General features: G+C 52.0%; 5 protein-coding genes across 5 annotated transcripts; 2 read left to right on the forward strand and 3 right to left on the reverse strand.

The window, feature by feature from the left end:
• Nucleotides 1–659: 659 nt before the first annotated feature.
• Nucleotides 660–1,781, reverse strand: J7T55_001087 (uncharacterized protein; the record flags this gene model as incomplete). Its single annotated transcript, XM_053140367.1, has 3 exons — nucleotides 660–845; nucleotides 946–1,319; nucleotides 1,733–1,781. The coding sequence occupies 3 exons, from the start codon at nucleotides 1,779–1,781 to the stop codon at nucleotides 660–662; spliced, it is 609 nt and encodes a 202-aa protein (XP_052996733.1).
• Nucleotides 1,782–3,290: 1,509 nt separating this feature from the next.
• Nucleotides 3,291–4,238, forward strand: J7T55_001088 (gluconate 5-dehydrogenase; the record flags this gene model as incomplete). Its single annotated transcript, XM_053140368.1, has 3 exons — nucleotides 3,291–3,592; nucleotides 3,657–3,886; nucleotides 3,943–4,238. The coding sequence occupies 3 exons, from the start codon at nucleotides 3,291–3,293 to the stop codon at nucleotides 4,236–4,238; spliced, it is 828 nt and encodes a 275-aa protein (XP_052996734.1).
• A 391-nt stretch (nucleotides 4,239–4,629) lies between these two features.
• Nucleotides 4,630–5,788, reverse strand: J7T55_001089 (uncharacterized protein; the record flags this gene model as incomplete). Its single annotated transcript, XM_053140370.1, has 5 exons — nucleotides 4,630–4,750; nucleotides 4,811–4,859; nucleotides 5,167–5,221; nucleotides 5,288–5,548; nucleotides 5,639–5,788. The coding sequence occupies 5 exons, from the start codon at nucleotides 5,786–5,788 to the stop codon at nucleotides 4,630–4,632; spliced, it is 636 nt and encodes a 211-aa protein (XP_052996735.1).
• A 1,766-nt stretch (nucleotides 5,789–7,554) lies between these two features.
• Nucleotides 7,555–9,473, reverse strand: J7T55_001090 (mfs transporter; the record flags this gene model as incomplete). Its single annotated transcript, XM_053140371.1, has 3 exons — nucleotides 7,555–7,744; nucleotides 7,796–8,744; nucleotides 8,912–9,473. 3 exons carry the CDS (start codon nucleotides 9,471–9,473, stop codon nucleotides 7,555–7,557), a joined length of 1,701 nt encoding a protein of 566 aa, XP_052996736.1.
• A 4,795-nt stretch (nucleotides 9,474–14,268) lies between these two features.
• Nucleotides 14,269–15,648, forward strand: J7T55_001091 (2OG-Fe(II)oxygenase; the record flags this gene model as incomplete). The annotated part of the gene is made up of 3 exons (XM_053140372.1): nucleotides 14,269–14,933; nucleotides 14,992–15,230; nucleotides 15,290–15,648. 3 exons carry the CDS (start codon nucleotides 14,269–14,271, stop codon nucleotides 15,646–15,648), a joined length of 1,263 nt encoding a protein of 420 aa, XP_052996737.1.

The raw sequence follows: 15,648 nt of genomic DNA on the forward strand, positions 1-15,648 counted from the left end.
TTGTGTGACTGCTGCAAGTGGCTTGTCCAGTTGGTGTCTTACCCATGGCGCTGGATCTAGTGTTCGAGACAGAGAAGTCATACTCAGCACTATTTCCCTTGCTCCAGGCCACACAAGACCTACCTCATAGCTTGTTTGACCCCGCTGCAACCTAGTCCAAAGCTCACTTGAGCTGGTGGACGACCTCGGGCTTTCTTTACGCGTCTGAATGCTATCCATATTACAAAAGTCATCGTCCCGAGAAAGTATTGTGTGCCTGAGCAATGCGACTCGCTTCCTTATACGAAGATTACTTGAGGCCATGCAGAGCACATTCATGCAGAGCACATTCATGCAAGCTGGCTCCATATCAAATCGGAACCACAGAGCAGTCGGCCTGTGTCTCTTGAATCTATATTCAAATTTGTTAAATTTATGCAATGGACACTAAGAAAGTGTTCCACTCCAGTATGTTTATGGTGGTTGACCTCAAATGCCCCTTGCTTCCCAGAAAACTCACTCTCAAGGTATCAAAATATGTCAGATCCCTCAAGAAAAGATGAATATGCCGTATCCTGTATGCCCGAAAACGCCCCGTGTATAATCTAATATGACTGAAAGAACAGAAGCTGCGAGCGATGTCGATTCACCGGGAATCCAATTCACTCTGCTGGTTTGGATTAGACGTCGATGGGGTCATCGAGGAAGTTGTAGCCATCGTCTTCTGGTGGGAGGAAGTAGGCGCATGACGCCAGGGCACCGACGAGGATGGCGGCCACACCGGCGCTGACCGTGCATAGGATCCAAGATGTGTCGAGTCTCCAGCCTGGGACGGAGAAATACTCGTCGTTGTCGTAGAGGAACGACTAGATTGAAATCCAGAGTCAGCGAACTGGATACCCTTTGCCTCGCCACAGGCTCTCGCCGCCTAGGCGACAGAACCTGGGGCAACAGCGGGAAACTCACAATAAGACCCATAGCAGCGAACTGCACGACTGAAACCACAGTTAGAAGGCCACACAAGACCTTCCAGCCGTACTCCCTCTTGACCTGGCCGCCCCCGATGGCCACCACGAAGCAGACCAGCGTAGCCAGTTCGGCGACAGTTGCGAAGCTCATGAGGAAGCCAGTCGTCCGCCACATGGAGCAGAAGTACCTGTCATTGGGGTCACAGTCCTTCTCCTCGTCGGGGAATGTGCGGCAAGGCTTGTCGGGGAGGGCGGTGTTGCAGTAGTGATGCAGACCGAGATGTTGGGAGTAGACAATGTGGCTATTTTGGGATTCCACGTCCATGGTGACCCAGTGGGGCACGAGGATGGATGTGAGTGTCAATGCCGACGCTATTGAGAGAATGTGAGGTTAGCCATGTAAAGGAGTGCCATTGTGTGCAAAATGACGATGGAGGTTTGTTCTCCTGGCGCGTGTGCGTCATAGCATGACGATGTTGCCTGTGCAGCGACTCGTGCAGCAGAGAACAATCGCCTGACGCGGGGCATACGTCCAGGACGCGACGCCTTTGATCAAGTTTGCCGCCCTCACTGTAATACCACATGAGAGAGGAAGCTCGGTTTTGAGGAGCGCTGGAGATGTCGCGCCATTTTGTCCTGCCCTTGTCTCTTTGCAAGCTGAGACTGGGAGGTGGCGGGTTGGTGAGAGGCAGAGGAAGCTCGCCGATGACGAGGTGGGTGCAAAAGAGGGTGGGTTCGGCCGGGCAGTGTGTGCCCTGTGTGTGGGCTTGACCTGGGCTACGTACCGGCAATGAAGACGGCGAGCGAGACGCCGTAGACGGATAATCGTGTCATGGTTGCGTGCCAATCGGTGCAGGGCGGACTTGGACTTGGACTTGGACCTGCGATAGCAAACTCTTGAAGGTGTCCTTCCAAGTACACAGAAGTTGTGTCTGGGGGAAGAAAATGGGTTGGGACTAAGATTGGGATCGGGATTTCGATGTGGTGTGATGGAAAACGGTGGCAGGTTTCATGGGCTGCAGCGCACACCTCGACCTTCCTCTTACACCCCCAGAGCAAACCCGCCCATCCTGCCATCGTCCATCCTGGCCTGGCCATCGCCCAGGGTGCAAAATGCCCCAAGCTCCCACAAAGCTGGGGGGTGCCCTGACCGCCGTTCCCCCACACTGGCTTACAGTAACGGTACAGTACGGTGCAGTACAGCACAGTATTGAGCCACATTTGTTTGTGGAAACATGTCAAACCAAGTCTTGCTTTTCCCTCCTCTCTGGTCTGGTGGTCTGCTGGTCCACAGAACCCCATCGCGAAAAGCACCGCGTGACTGCACAAACAACACAAATACGTCTCCAAGACACGACTCGACAGCAAGCTGCACGATGATCCACTAGAGGCTGAGCTCGAGTGTCGGATGAAGTCATGCTGTTTGGCTTGTCCCGGGAAATGATTGCCACTCACCTCTCTCGCAACCTGCAGCCTGTCCCCTCTGGCGTCTACCTCGATGCGGCATGGTCCAATGCAGCCAACCTTGGAACCCGCGGGAGTCTCACACGCAAATGGTTCCCACCTGACCACGCTGGCCTGTGAGAGGGTCAATTGCTCCGGGCGGAGCCCACCTGCGAGGCCTGCCCGAGATAAGAGTCCGTCCGGGGATCGACAGCATGGGGCTGCTTGATTCGACACTATTCCTGCTCCTGACGTCTGGATCTTGTCACCCTAGTCACATATCACCAATTTGCCCGATCAACTCTTCGTGACACTCTAAATGCGCCAGTCATGTGACCCGTGCCGTCTGCTTACGCTGTCCATGAACACGAGTCCTCGCTCCTCTTAATCATCGTCTCTGGACCTGCGCGTATTCATGAAGAGGACTGGGAACTGTGATGCTGGGTGCACAATTTGATTCATCTCATTCCGCCGAGAACAGCTCCCCAGGAACAGACAAAGATGGCTTCGGACATACCACAAGACCAGCTACAGCCTGCAATAAGACACAACCAATACTTGCTACCACACACCGGATCAGAACCTTGGAACCCCAAAGTTAAACTACTCCATCGTTTAAGCGTCACAAAAGCAAGTGCTCTGCTCTCTTACGCGCGCTCCCGAGGTCCTCGGGCTCTGTTGAAGCTGGATTGCCGATTTTCCCCTCACCGGTGAATCGCAACACGAGCGAACTATGAGTGGGCATGGAGACGGGCGTGCACCCAAACCATAGGCACCTACGCGAGAAAAAGTGATTTTCCTTGTCCCTAGTTCTCATCGCAATTTTCTCGACTTTCTGTTGACGTCCTGTTCTCGCTCAACCGATCTTTGAAAGTACATTTTAATCTGCCTCGTTATATAATGGCAACCGGCACACGCCTTGCGAATAAAGTCGCCCTCGTGACGGGCTCTTCGTCCGGAATAGGTCGAGCTATTGCAATTCGCTACGCAGCAGAGGGCGCCAACGTCGTCTGCGCTGACCTCTCGCCTTTATCACGCGTCGCCGCAGTGAAGGGTTCCCTCGGCCAGGCGCCTGACGGCCAGCCTACGCACGAGATTATCGGGCCCAAGAATGCAGCCTTCGTGCAGGTGGACGTCGGGGACGCAGCCGCGGTCGAGAACGCAGTCCAGTTCGCAGTGACAACATTTGGCCGCTTAGATGTGTAGGCTCAACACGGCCGGTCTGACTGTTCAGAGACGACCAGGATGCTGACTTACAGATGCCAGTATGGTGAATAACGCAGGCATAAGCCACGAGGCCACTGGGCCCCTCATGATACACGAGACGCCGGAGGACGTGTGGGATTCGACGATGCGAATCAACTCGAAGTCCGTGTTCCTCGGGTGCAAATCCGCCCTCAAGCAGATGCTGGCTCAGGAGCCCCACGAGAGCGGTGACCGGGGCTGGATTGTCAATACGTCGTCCATCATGTCTATAATAGTGGGAACGGGATGCCGTAGGTTTCCTCTCATCTTGCTGCTAATCAGCCCGCTGATCTTGACGGGCGCCCAGCATCGTATTGTGCCTCGAAAGGTGCAGTCTCGAGTCTGACTAGACAGGTAGCCCTGGATTACGCGAAACACCGCATCCATTGTAATGCCATTTGTCCCGGATTCACAGAGACTGCTATGTTCCAGGAGACGGCGTCGCATGCGGCGACGCGGGAGGCGCTGAGCGATCGGCATCCTTTCGGCGGGCTGGGGACACCAGATGACATTGCTAAAGTCGCCGTGGTGCTGGCGAGCGACGATGCGAGCTGGCTGACTGGCGTGAACTTGCCCGTGGATGGCGGTTATGTCGTGCGTTAGATATAATATCTGTGTGCGCAGACAGACGGGTAGTTGTGTCTTGGATGCAAGAGCTTACGCAGACCAAGCAGCCACATAGAGCATTCAGAAGACTGGAGAGGAATATTGATGGCAATCCAATTAAAGTAGTGGACAGTACCAGGTTTGCACCTCCCGTGTTCTGCATTATGGTGCTAGGGGCCGTGTTTCACGTCTCCGTAACGGTCCAGCGATCACATTGCTCCTGAAATGTGAACATCAGGCTTGTGGCTGGCAGGCGTGCATGTCTTCGCTTTGACGCGGACAAGATATATGCCCGTGTTTTGCGAGGACGGCCTTGAAGGCCACGAGTCGTCCGCGAGGCATGCGACTCAAGCTCGTCAGCACGCTGTACCCGGCCAAGCCGACGCGGTCACGACATGCAGCCTCGCATTGCCTTGCCTCTCGGAATCCTCCGGTTGATGCCGAAGTAGACACTGGTCTCGAAGAGCATAGAATCGGCGACGCCTTCCATGCTAAACGTTGGTGACTGACTGTTCTGCACAAAAGAGTCACGATGATCACATGTGCAACAATGTCGCCGGGACCCTGACCTCAGCTCGCTCGGATGACTCCTAGCATCGTTGTCGCTCCAGTGCTGGTCTTGGAAGGACCATGATCTGGTAACAGTCTCCAAGAAATCAGTAGCTAGCTTTGTTTTGAGGAAGTATGCTGGATGACTGCTGTGGGGAGTTCTAGTCTCGTTTCTCCATTCGTTATGATGCGGCTAGGTGTATCAGGCTGTTACGAATACAAGAGAATATCCTTCCCATCGTTCACTCCTCTTCACCGATGCTACCGATGCCAGTGACTCTCGTGGCGATTTTCATTGCTCTCATCGTCCACATTGGGCCATGAGCATCGTGTGATCAAACGCAGAAAGGCTGTCCAGCATCCGCGTTCCACTGACAGCGTCCCGGGGCGCAGGGGCTGTTGATCTGGAAGATGCCATCGTGGCAGATGCCCTATTTAACCAGGTTAATCAGTGATGCCCGATTTGTGTCGCATCATGATGCTGTGGGGTGACATACGACACTGGTGCAAGTCTCATCACATCTCATCTGGCCCTCTGCTCCCGGTTTGTTGTCGCAAGACGCGCCGATCCTGAAGGTCGGGAGACATTCCGAGGTCGACTCGAAGATGCCGGCTAATGCTGGCTCCGGAGTATGGTCGGGCATGCGAGGCTCGGGAGGCTTAAACCTGCAGGAGGCCGACCCGTTATCCTCATCCCAGTTGCAGCTGTTGCGCTCGCAGGTTTTCATTAGCTGGTACGCCCCGCTGGTACAAGCGATCTGTTGTTTCGATAATCACGCATCAGTATTCGTGATTCATACCAGACAGCCGCTAGGCAGAAGTGGGAACAGTAGCGATGTAAGACGCACGGCGCTGGAGCAGTCGTGATTGCAATACTCGTTGCCTTCCAGGATACACTTGTCGCCGAGAGTGACGTTGATGCCAGGGATGCAATAGTTGAGGATTGCGCTGGCGCAGGGTAAAGCGAACAGGCAGGAAATGAGGAACTTGGAATGCATTGTGGGAGAGTTGTCGTGAAGACTACCGCGGCGGATGAAGCAGGCGATAAAGCAAATCAGCGCGGTAGCGATGGCGATGAACTTGCGGATAGCAAGACACGGGTACAACGAAGAGGAATTTGATACAAACAGACTCGTTCCAGAAGTCGGTACTTGCAGCGAGAGAAGGAGTCGACGGTGAAATTGATGCCTGGGTGATAAATGCTGCGTTTAGAAGCTTGGCTGGGAAGAGTGGCATGGAGATGAAATCTGGGTCCCAACTCGAGAGCAAGGAGATCCAAATCGACTTTAATAACATTGGGAGCGGCACCTGCCTTGTAATCAATGTCTATTGATGGGTCGATGGTTGTAAGAGAAGGAACCTGGACATGTTTGAGATATTCGGCATCCGCGTGCCTTCCATCGCGGGTTCAACTGAGATGATATGAGGAGCCGCGACAAAACGGAACTTCTGTTGCATTTTAGCTTTGAAATCACTTAATGCTTCTAGCTAGAAGCCTTTTTCAGATGCCTCACTAAGGAGTGAGCAAGTTACCCGATGTCGCATAGAGGACTTGCTGCTCGCGGCTGTTCTCCGAGCATGGAGAGGACACACTCCAGAATACGCGCTTCATATAGAACCATGTACATAGCGCTTTCTTTATGACACAAGAAATGACGCAGCGTTTCGAAGGCTCAGGTCAGACTTAAGGGTTGCATGTAGATAATCCTGGCGCCTCAGACCAAGGGGTGGGGGCAGGCTATCAGGTCGTCGCACAATAGTGCATCCGGGATCCCATAGGAGGTTATCCCACAAGAGGCTATCCCACAGGAGGTTATCCCACAAGAGGCTATCCCAAAGGAGGTTATCTCATAGGAGGCTTTTCTATAGAAGACTTTCCAATAGGATCTCATTCCAATATCATATCTTTTACCTTTTGATACCCATGTTTAGCTCTGTCAAGGATTGCTTCGGTGGTTGGATGTTGGTGGTCGTGCTTCGTTTTGGGGGGGGGGGGCGTGCATGCTGATGCTGGTCAACTTACAGCTCAACGTCTATACTGCACTTGGATCTATACACACTGTTCCACATATTTTCTGTGCAATTGAAGACATCGGTTAAGAAGACGTGCATGCCTTCAATTGTTCATAGCCAGTAGTCGAATCATTGCATATCTAAGTATCAAGCGGTCCGGTGAACTTCGCTGCCTCGGTTTCCTGTCTACTTGCTTTTTAACAGCGAAAGATTTCTACAAATGAGGCGTATAACCAATGAATTCCTTGATCGCCTGTAATTGATATCTCAAGGCTTAACTGAGCCTCATCTACAAGCTTGTTGATGGCGTTGTGGGTCACCCTGGGGCCTCCATGAACGGCTGCGAGTGACTGGATTAAAGCAAGTATACACTAGTTCGTTTCATTAAAGTCATACTCAGAACTCTTAAAACTCCCTTTTACTTTTAAAGAAGTCATTTGCGTGCTGCCGAATAGTCTGATCCCTTTCACAGATGCAGACCAATCCTCGCCAAGGAGGCATTGCTTTCCAGTTGCAATTTCTATAGACATTTGTGCTACAATTTGAATTACCTACTCAACCTCAATTATATTGACCTGACCCCCTTTATTATGAACATTCCAGCGTTGACATTATCATGGCTATACATCTCCTTCTTTGCGTTATGTCATGTGGTTGAGCTCCGGACTAAGCAGCCATTGCAACTAGGCATATAGCCACCATAGAACAGCACAACTCCCCGCGCCCTTGATCCTGCGACACAAGACCGCTATTAAAGCCTGTGTACAAATGAGTTCGCCGTGATGCCTCTGAATTTCTTTCCGAAAAACCAGAAGATGATACCGCAACAGGAGAAGAAAAGGATGAGCGCCGCGTTTGTCAGAATAGGCGGGATAAAGCCCTTTTCCTCTGCCCATGGAGTAAGGAATTTTGAAACCCCGTAGCCCCAAAGGTTTTTATTGCTTCAAAAGGGTTAGTTTGTTGTCTATTCGGTCCTGGGAGTTGGTACTCACATTGTGATGGTCACGAACAACGATCCCGTCACCGGCTTATAACTGTCGATGGCATACGTCGAGGCAATGCTTGGCAGAGCAGCGACCTGACATCCCAAAAAGCTGTATCCGACAATTACGATGGCTTCCCATTGCCAGTGGTTGTCGTAGCCAACGCTGGTAACGATGCTGCCGATGACCATGATGATAATGTAGGGGACCATGGCCACCAACCGCATCTCGGGCTCTCGTACGCCGTTGTTTCTCCTCGTCAGATAAGCGGCCACCCAGTCGCTGAGAGGTCCACAAGTGAAAAGACCGACCATTCCACCGACGAGCACGGCGAGGTTGAACAGGCCGATAGTCTGCGACGAGAAGTTATACGGCGGGGCGGCGAAGGCTTGGGACTGAGACAAGTTGACGACGAGGAAGCCAGAAGCGCTCCATGAGACGACAAATGCGGCAAATTCCACAATGGGGAAGAGGTGCATGTAGAATGGCAGCCAGAGCTCGCGGAAGAGATTGCCCGAGTACGACTGGAAGGGCATGAACTGTTTTTTGCCCGGACCACCCTTGCCCAGGCATGGATCGACATGCGTTTGGGTGTGATCAATCCTGTTATCAAGGGCGGCGCTGTGTTGTGTTGCTGCTTGAGTGACTGGCGCTCCCAAGGACTCCTCGTGATCACTCCCGCTGCGCTTCTCGTGGATTGAGCTCTCTGCCTTGTCGCTGATCGCATTTGGGTCTCTGACCGGCGGTGGCTTCGGTGCGTCACCTGTTTCCCAGGCTCTGTGGTACCGGGTCTCTGGGAAGAGGAATATGCAGATCACCAGCGTAAAGAGCAACATGCCCGTGTTGAACCACCAGAAGCTTTCCACTCCGGTATGCTCAGCCATTGCACCGCTGATGATAGGCCCAACCATCAAAGACCCGAAATACAGACTGAAGTAGAGTGTCTGGTACTTTCCTCCTATCCAATCACTCTTGGTCAGTAACTTCAATCTTCGTACTTCCAGTAGGTCCAGACGAAGTATCTCTTAAGGTTTCGGGGGACCCACATAAAGGAACACAAAGAGTCTCAAACACTTCAGGATAGAAAAAAACAAGAGACTTATGGGCAAAGAAAAGGTTACTTACGATCATGCAAGAAGATTATATCGGCAATGACTTGAGGCATCAGCGTCTCACAAGGGCCCGCGCCTAACCCATTGAGAACGGAAGCGCCCATAAAGCTGTTGTAATCCTTGGCTTTTGCTCTCCAGATTGAAGAGATAACACATATTGTCATGGAAAGGATTGCGACGGGGCGTCTTCCAAAGCAGGTGCTCATCGGCACCCAGATGAAATTGCTGAAGCCCAGAACCAGGATGGCAACTCCCGTGAATTGGACAACGTCCGCAAGGCTGCGATTGTACAACTGGATGTAGTTTCCAAACATAGGCGCAAGGGCAAGGGGCCCGAGGTTCTGACTGAAGGAAACAGCCGTGGCACAAAAGATCGTCGCCGCCTTCCAGAAGGGGGACCAGTTCAGGGGGTCACGGGGATCATCGGATGGCTGAGGAACGAGAACACCGCGGTTGCTGCCCTTGACGAAGTGGTGAGTTCCCACATCTTGCATAATCTCCGTTCCAGGGTAAATTTTCGTGTGGAGGACCTCCTCCAACTCGCGTATGGCGCTTTCATCCAAGTTTTCGTCCATTTTGGGCGAGCGATTTTCGGATACCGGCTGTTGGATTTGAGGGATCGTCGGCCTCGAGGCTCAACGCTATAAATTCAATGCGACGGTGTTTGGGCACGGTGCACGAGAATGCGACTCTGCAAAGTGTTCTCGAAAGAAAGACGCAGGCCCGTCTAGATTTCGACGATCGATCGGCGCTGCAGTCAAAACGTGCAGAACATAAACGTGTTATGAATGAGAACAGACGGTATTTAGCAAGGCACGCAGCTGGTCTTTTAGACCTGGAGCCGATGCTACATACTAATTTTATCCCTCCAGCCCTGGACCCCGATCATACCAATATTGTTTTGCACCATGTCGCTGGCAGGCCACACCATTGGATCGACGGTGCGGAGAGATGCCCAAGTCTGCTATCGGGATGGGGCGCGGCAATTGGATATGGAACAGGATCCTGTCGTCCGCCGCTGGTTTGGAGTCGACAAGTGATTAAGTTTCTGCAACCTAATCGCCCCCATCAATGCACGCTGCAAGATGATCGAGCACAGGCCCAGAAACACACGTGGCCACGCCTAGCGTGACATTCCCGACAGCGTGTCTCGGCAACCTTGCAGTCGCGCTTCTAGTAGACCATCAAGAGACAATCAAAGCTCAGTGTGCATTGTCTTTCATCTGTTAGACCATCTCTGTTAGATTTCCCCGGAGTGGCGGCATCCCCGACTTTTGGCTTCCCCAGATTTTCCCCACAACCCGTGCCTGAGAGCCGCCCACGACCTTCCCCGCGCTCCACCACTAGACGACTCCGTCTTCTTCGTCACGGCCTGACGTTTCTCCGCTTGAGAGCGACTATAGACGCCTAGTATCTTGCTTAGCGCGCATGTGAGCCATATGGTATGTTTCATACCTTTTCCCGGATAGCATACCAGGCAATCAAGAGGCTGAAAGCCGCTAGCTGGCCTAGACTGAGATCGATCCAGAACGTCGGTAAGCGTGGCGTTGGTATGCCTGTCTCGACCTTAATCAAGCAGTCATGCATGACGTGTAACACGCTGGAGAGCTCCGGCTGTTGAAAAGTGGCGGAGAAGAGTATCCATATTGCTCCAAGGCCCGTACGACTTGGTAACATGCAACGATATTCGCTTGCTCCATGCTGCGCGATGCGCAGGGGAAGCTAGGAGCGGTCAGCGGAAGCTAGGAGTACAATTCGACGTGGGCAGTCGTTCTTACGCGCGCTAGTTGCCATGAGCAATTTGGAAACCGTCCGCACTAATTGGCCACTACGTGAAGAGTGCACTAGACCTAAACAAAGCTTGATCGCCTCAGTAAGCTGAACTAACTAGTACAGATCCTGCAACTTACACCAAAGCCGTTGGCTCTCGCTATCTCAAGTCTCTATGATAAACTAGAGGTGAACAAGTGTCTCGTGCAGAAATGCCTGCTTTCACGACATATAAGACTACCCCTATTGGATGGCCAATATATCAGTCGCATTGCTAGTCGCTGAAGCATGACTTCAGAATCGGTGAAGACCCATTATCTTTTTTTAAAAAAAGAAATCTGGTGTAATACCGCGTGATATGATTCGGACACCACTATGGGCAGAGGGCGGTAAGTAATTCGTATACGAGACGAGTCCAAATGAAATGAAGTGATGATAAGTACACCCTTCATGAAAACGCTCAAATTTCTGTGAGCACTGCTTCTGAAGGTAGCAGGCATGGTCACAGACCGCGATAATTAGCCAGGAAGACGAAAAGGACGGAAGAGCTTCGGTCATGTGCACATAGCATCGTGAGCGGTCGCTTCCGGTCTCCCGTGTCTGTGAGCCGATACGACACGTCTATCCTCGAGCCTTACAGAAAAATCATGATTGGCCCGATTTGTATCTTGAGGGACCCTTCCCCGTTGCGGACCGGCGCAGCCGGGGACGCAGTCGCCTGAATCATTGTCCATAATAATGGGCCAAGAGTAATGTGTTGGGCCGCCTGCGGCGGGCCGGCTCAGCCCGATTGAGTACAAGGATGCCTTACTGAATCATCTATCGTCATCACCACTAGTTATATCTCTCACTGGAATGGAGCGGAGTTCCATTGCAAGACCTTGGCTTGCGGAGTCATGCGCCTGAAGCGGTAAGGAGACATTAGACAGCGTCTTCGGGAAGGGGCTTGCGTAGCTGGACAATCGAAGTAGGACAAAGATGGAAAGAAAAAAGAGAAATATGCTCAGTCAACCCGTCTTCATCCACCATATGGCTATACTTCAATTGATCCTTGTCTCCGCGGTAGTTTACGCAAATAGTTCCGAGAATAGACCGAGTGATTGTGGGACTTTCAGTAGTAATTAGCTCGTGAAAGCCTTGGAACTGGCTTGTAATACCGACAGCCTCATCCCTAGCACAAATGGGCACATGGCATGGTGAAGTGTCCACTTGTGTGTTTGAGAACCTTTCAGCATACAAACTTAAATATCCACTTCTTGCCCCTTCGGCTGAGTATGAATTCTTGTGAATATCTATCATCTCACGAGCACCAAGGTTCTGACGAAATGATAACGAATAAGCCAGCATTAGGAGAATGCTGGTAGTTGCTCGTTATTGCCTGCCATGGCCTGGTATTACCGGTTTCAAGTTCCCGAATGTCACTTCTATGCGATTATATGTCTTGTGAGTCAGATTCATAAGCCCATAATGCCGCGTCTGATGTGAGTCTTATGGACTCTAGGTCTTAGCCTCGATTAAAACCAAGGAAAATATTACTGTTGAATGACCTACAGCTAGAGCTAATAACGTGACCGGAGAAGAGAGTTTATTCGCTGTGGATTCCTGGTTGGGCGGAGACCGGCATCTTGGGCCATGCTACCTCGCGTACTAGCCTGACGCACTCTGGAGTAGATCCTAGCAGAGCTTAAACTTCAAGCATCATTCCCGGCTGTCCGGACACGGACAAAGCGATTCAATGTGTTTGGTGGAATTATCTGCATGACCGGGCTTGAGACGGCCAAGGCCCAATGTCGACTCTCTGCCGAGCACGCTCCGCTCTGCCCTCACCGCCTTGGCGTGGGTTCTGAAGGGAAATCAAATCTGGGAGTTCATTGATATGTGGTCGGCAAAGCTTGGCACGCACGAGACGAACACCCCAAGTTAGGCTTACATAGCTGCCAAAGTCCGCAAATAGCCTGCCAACAGAGCCTCGCCCTAGCCAGAAAATCTCCGAGTTTAAGGTTGACGTAGGCGAATACTGCCTGAACACAACTCCAAGGCAAGCGGAGACTTGCCGCCAGCACGGGCGAGACATCCATTGTTCAGGGTCTGGTTTCCTTCCTATCGCCCTATGCGCGATTATCTTAAAGCGACAGGTCATCTGAGTCAGCAGTGAAGCGAGCAATTGACGCGACTCGAAGTCTTGCGGTAAGGTCTCGCCTTCTCGGTAATCCTTGGCGTCGACCCGACCCCTCAGACCTCAAACAACTCTGCCACTCAGCGTCTGGAACCCGATATGGAGACGGCTCTGTCGAGTCGTGCTCGTGGAGAAGATAATCTCCCGGCCCGCGAAGGCAGAAAGTGGGACGCATTGTTTCTCTCCACTACTGTGGAGGTACGAGAACTTTAACACCCTCTTTGCTTCGCAACTAGATGGAGAACCCGCCCCTATCAAAGATCAAAGCCACTCAGTATAGTTGGGACTTTAAAATCAACATATTGGGAGGCTTAAGTGATCAAGTCTTGAGCAAAACCCTAAATGTTTATTTTCACAGGGCAGAGAGGTGTTAATAGTAGCGCTTCAACATTCTGACGGAATTTTATTTCGCTTTATGGATTCCTATATGAAAGACTATTTGGTCTGAAAGTGGAGGTTATTCGTGACTGTTGTGCTAGGAAATGACCAAACACGTAGCACAGATCAAGCAGCCGTAGAAGCGTCGTTTCGCGGTCCAGAAGCGGGTGAATCGTTGTCGTCTCAGCCGACTCAGACAGACACGACGATTCCGGCGGCGATTCGTGATCCCATTAGGTGGCCTATCACTTGAGCGCGGACTCCCAGATCACACCGCTGAAGCAGCACTAAGTGCTTCAAAACCTGTCTCCACACCCCGTCTGTCGTGTACTCAAAGCAGTCGAACGTTCTAGGTAAAATGGGCTGACCATGTGTTGCTCCACAATCGACTAACACGGCTGAGTCCCACTGCCCAGGCTGGGAATGGATACGTTCCCGCACAAAAAATGGGACACGGCTATCATACCAACACCGGATCCGCCGACCCTCATAAAGAGCTTAAAAATTGGAACCCAGTGCACTTCACATGATATCCCAGCCGCGGGCATGATGCTATCGTGAGGACAAACCGTCGAGAGCCTATAATTAGCCCTTAGCATCCAGTCAGCACTCATTTGTACACACAAGGATCCAGACGATGGCAAAGGCATGATACTTGCTCTATGAACTTATGATCTTTAGCCCAAAGATACATCAGGGGTACATGTTGCTGGATATCAAGACCTAGCGAGCATCTTAAGCCTCGCAACGATGGGTCAAGTCGCCAAGACTGTTCCCTTGCTTCTTGCGGCGGAGACACCGCCCAAGACAGTTGCGCGATCCTCTTGAATCATCCTGATGCATGCCATATTGTGTGTATGCTCGGAGTGTAAAAAGTTCCGATTGTCTAACAGAGTATGTTGGTTTGGGTTGGCTACTGCGTGGGAGGGGGGCGCAACTCTATATAAGAAGGCTCTTGATAGCCCTCACTTGGGAAGTAAATTCAACATCCTCTACACTCTACCAATCCATCAAGACACATCTTGAAGTTTTCAAATCCTCAAATCATGCCTCTTGTTCTCACAAAAGCCGCCCGGCATTTGGCTACTCGCCATGGGCGATCACTTGCCACTCGGACCATGGCTACGGTCCACAATACCCACATCAAGGCAGATGCCGGAGCAACCATGCCTCCTGGTCACAAGGCCAAGGTCGGATGCCTAGAGACATTCGATCTTCCTGATCGTGTGACTGGGTCAGCCAGCGACAAGGCGATGGGGAAAGCCCTAATCAAAGCTTGGAAGCGTGACGGCATCTTCCAGATCGCCATGAATAGCTCCCAACGGGAGATCTACAAGTATGCGGAGAAGGCCAGCAAAAGGTTCTTCGCGAAGCCCCACAATGAGAAGGCAGCCTGTGTTGACTCGCAGAGCTATGCTGGCTATATTGCTTCTGGAGAGGAAATCACAGACGGCATCGCGGACTATTCGGAGATCTTCACTGTCACCAAGGACCTCGACCTGGCGGAGCCCAGAGTGGCACAGAAGTGGCCATGCCATGGACCCTGCCCTTGGCCTGACGCGGAGATGCGAGACCCCATGAAGACTTACATGAATTACCTTGGGGAGTCTGGAGAGAAACTTCTGGCCTTGGCCGAGTTGGGTCTAGGTGTGCCCCAGGGTTCGCTGTTGCAATATACCCAAGATGGATGGCACCACATGAGAATACTGCGGTAAGTGTTTAGGTCAATTCATGGCCAGTAAATGAATAATCGCTGATTAGGGTTCTAGCTTTCCGCCTACCAACAAGACAAATGGAAAGGGAAAGAAGGGCCGTGGCATCGGAAGCCACACTGACTACGGTCTCTTGGTGATTGCGGCCCAGGACGACGTTGGAGGACTCTTCATCCGCCCTCCGTACCAAGGCGAAAACTACGCAAACTGGGAAAAGAGTGCCGCGGGAATGAAAGAAGACGAAGACGGGTGGGTCTACGTGCCTCCGGTCGAGAATACCTTCACCGTATTCCCAGGTAAGCAACACGAGTCACTGAACAGAAGCCATGCAAGATTAGTCTCTGACATTCACCAGGTGACATGATGCAGTACATGACCGACTCCTTCCTGCCATCCACCCCTCACAAGGTCGGCCTCAACACGCGGGACCGATTCGCCTTCGCCTATTTCCACGAGCCCAGCTTCCAGGCTGTGGTGAAGCCGCTGGAGGGGTACAACAACGGCCAGAAGCCCCAAGAGGGCATTCACTACGGAACACACTTCACCAACATGTTCATGCGCAATTACCCAGAACGCATCACTACTCAAAGACTACTTGCTGAGGACCGCTACAAGACTCTCTCGCGGCCTGAGCTTCGGACTATGACAAGTCAGGCGCTGGGGCAGCAAGCGGCGGTGGATGCGACTCAAAAGTCTGCTTTTCAGACGGCTTAG

Source organism: Diaporthe amygdali, assembly GCF_026229845.1.
Source record: "Diaporthe amygdali strain CAA958 chromosome Unknown NODE_6_length_1560011_cov_65_102424, whole genome shotgun sequence".
Taxonomy (NCBI): domain Eukaryota; kingdom Fungi; phylum Ascomycota; class Sordariomycetes; order Diaporthales; family Diaporthaceae; genus Diaporthe; species Diaporthe amygdali.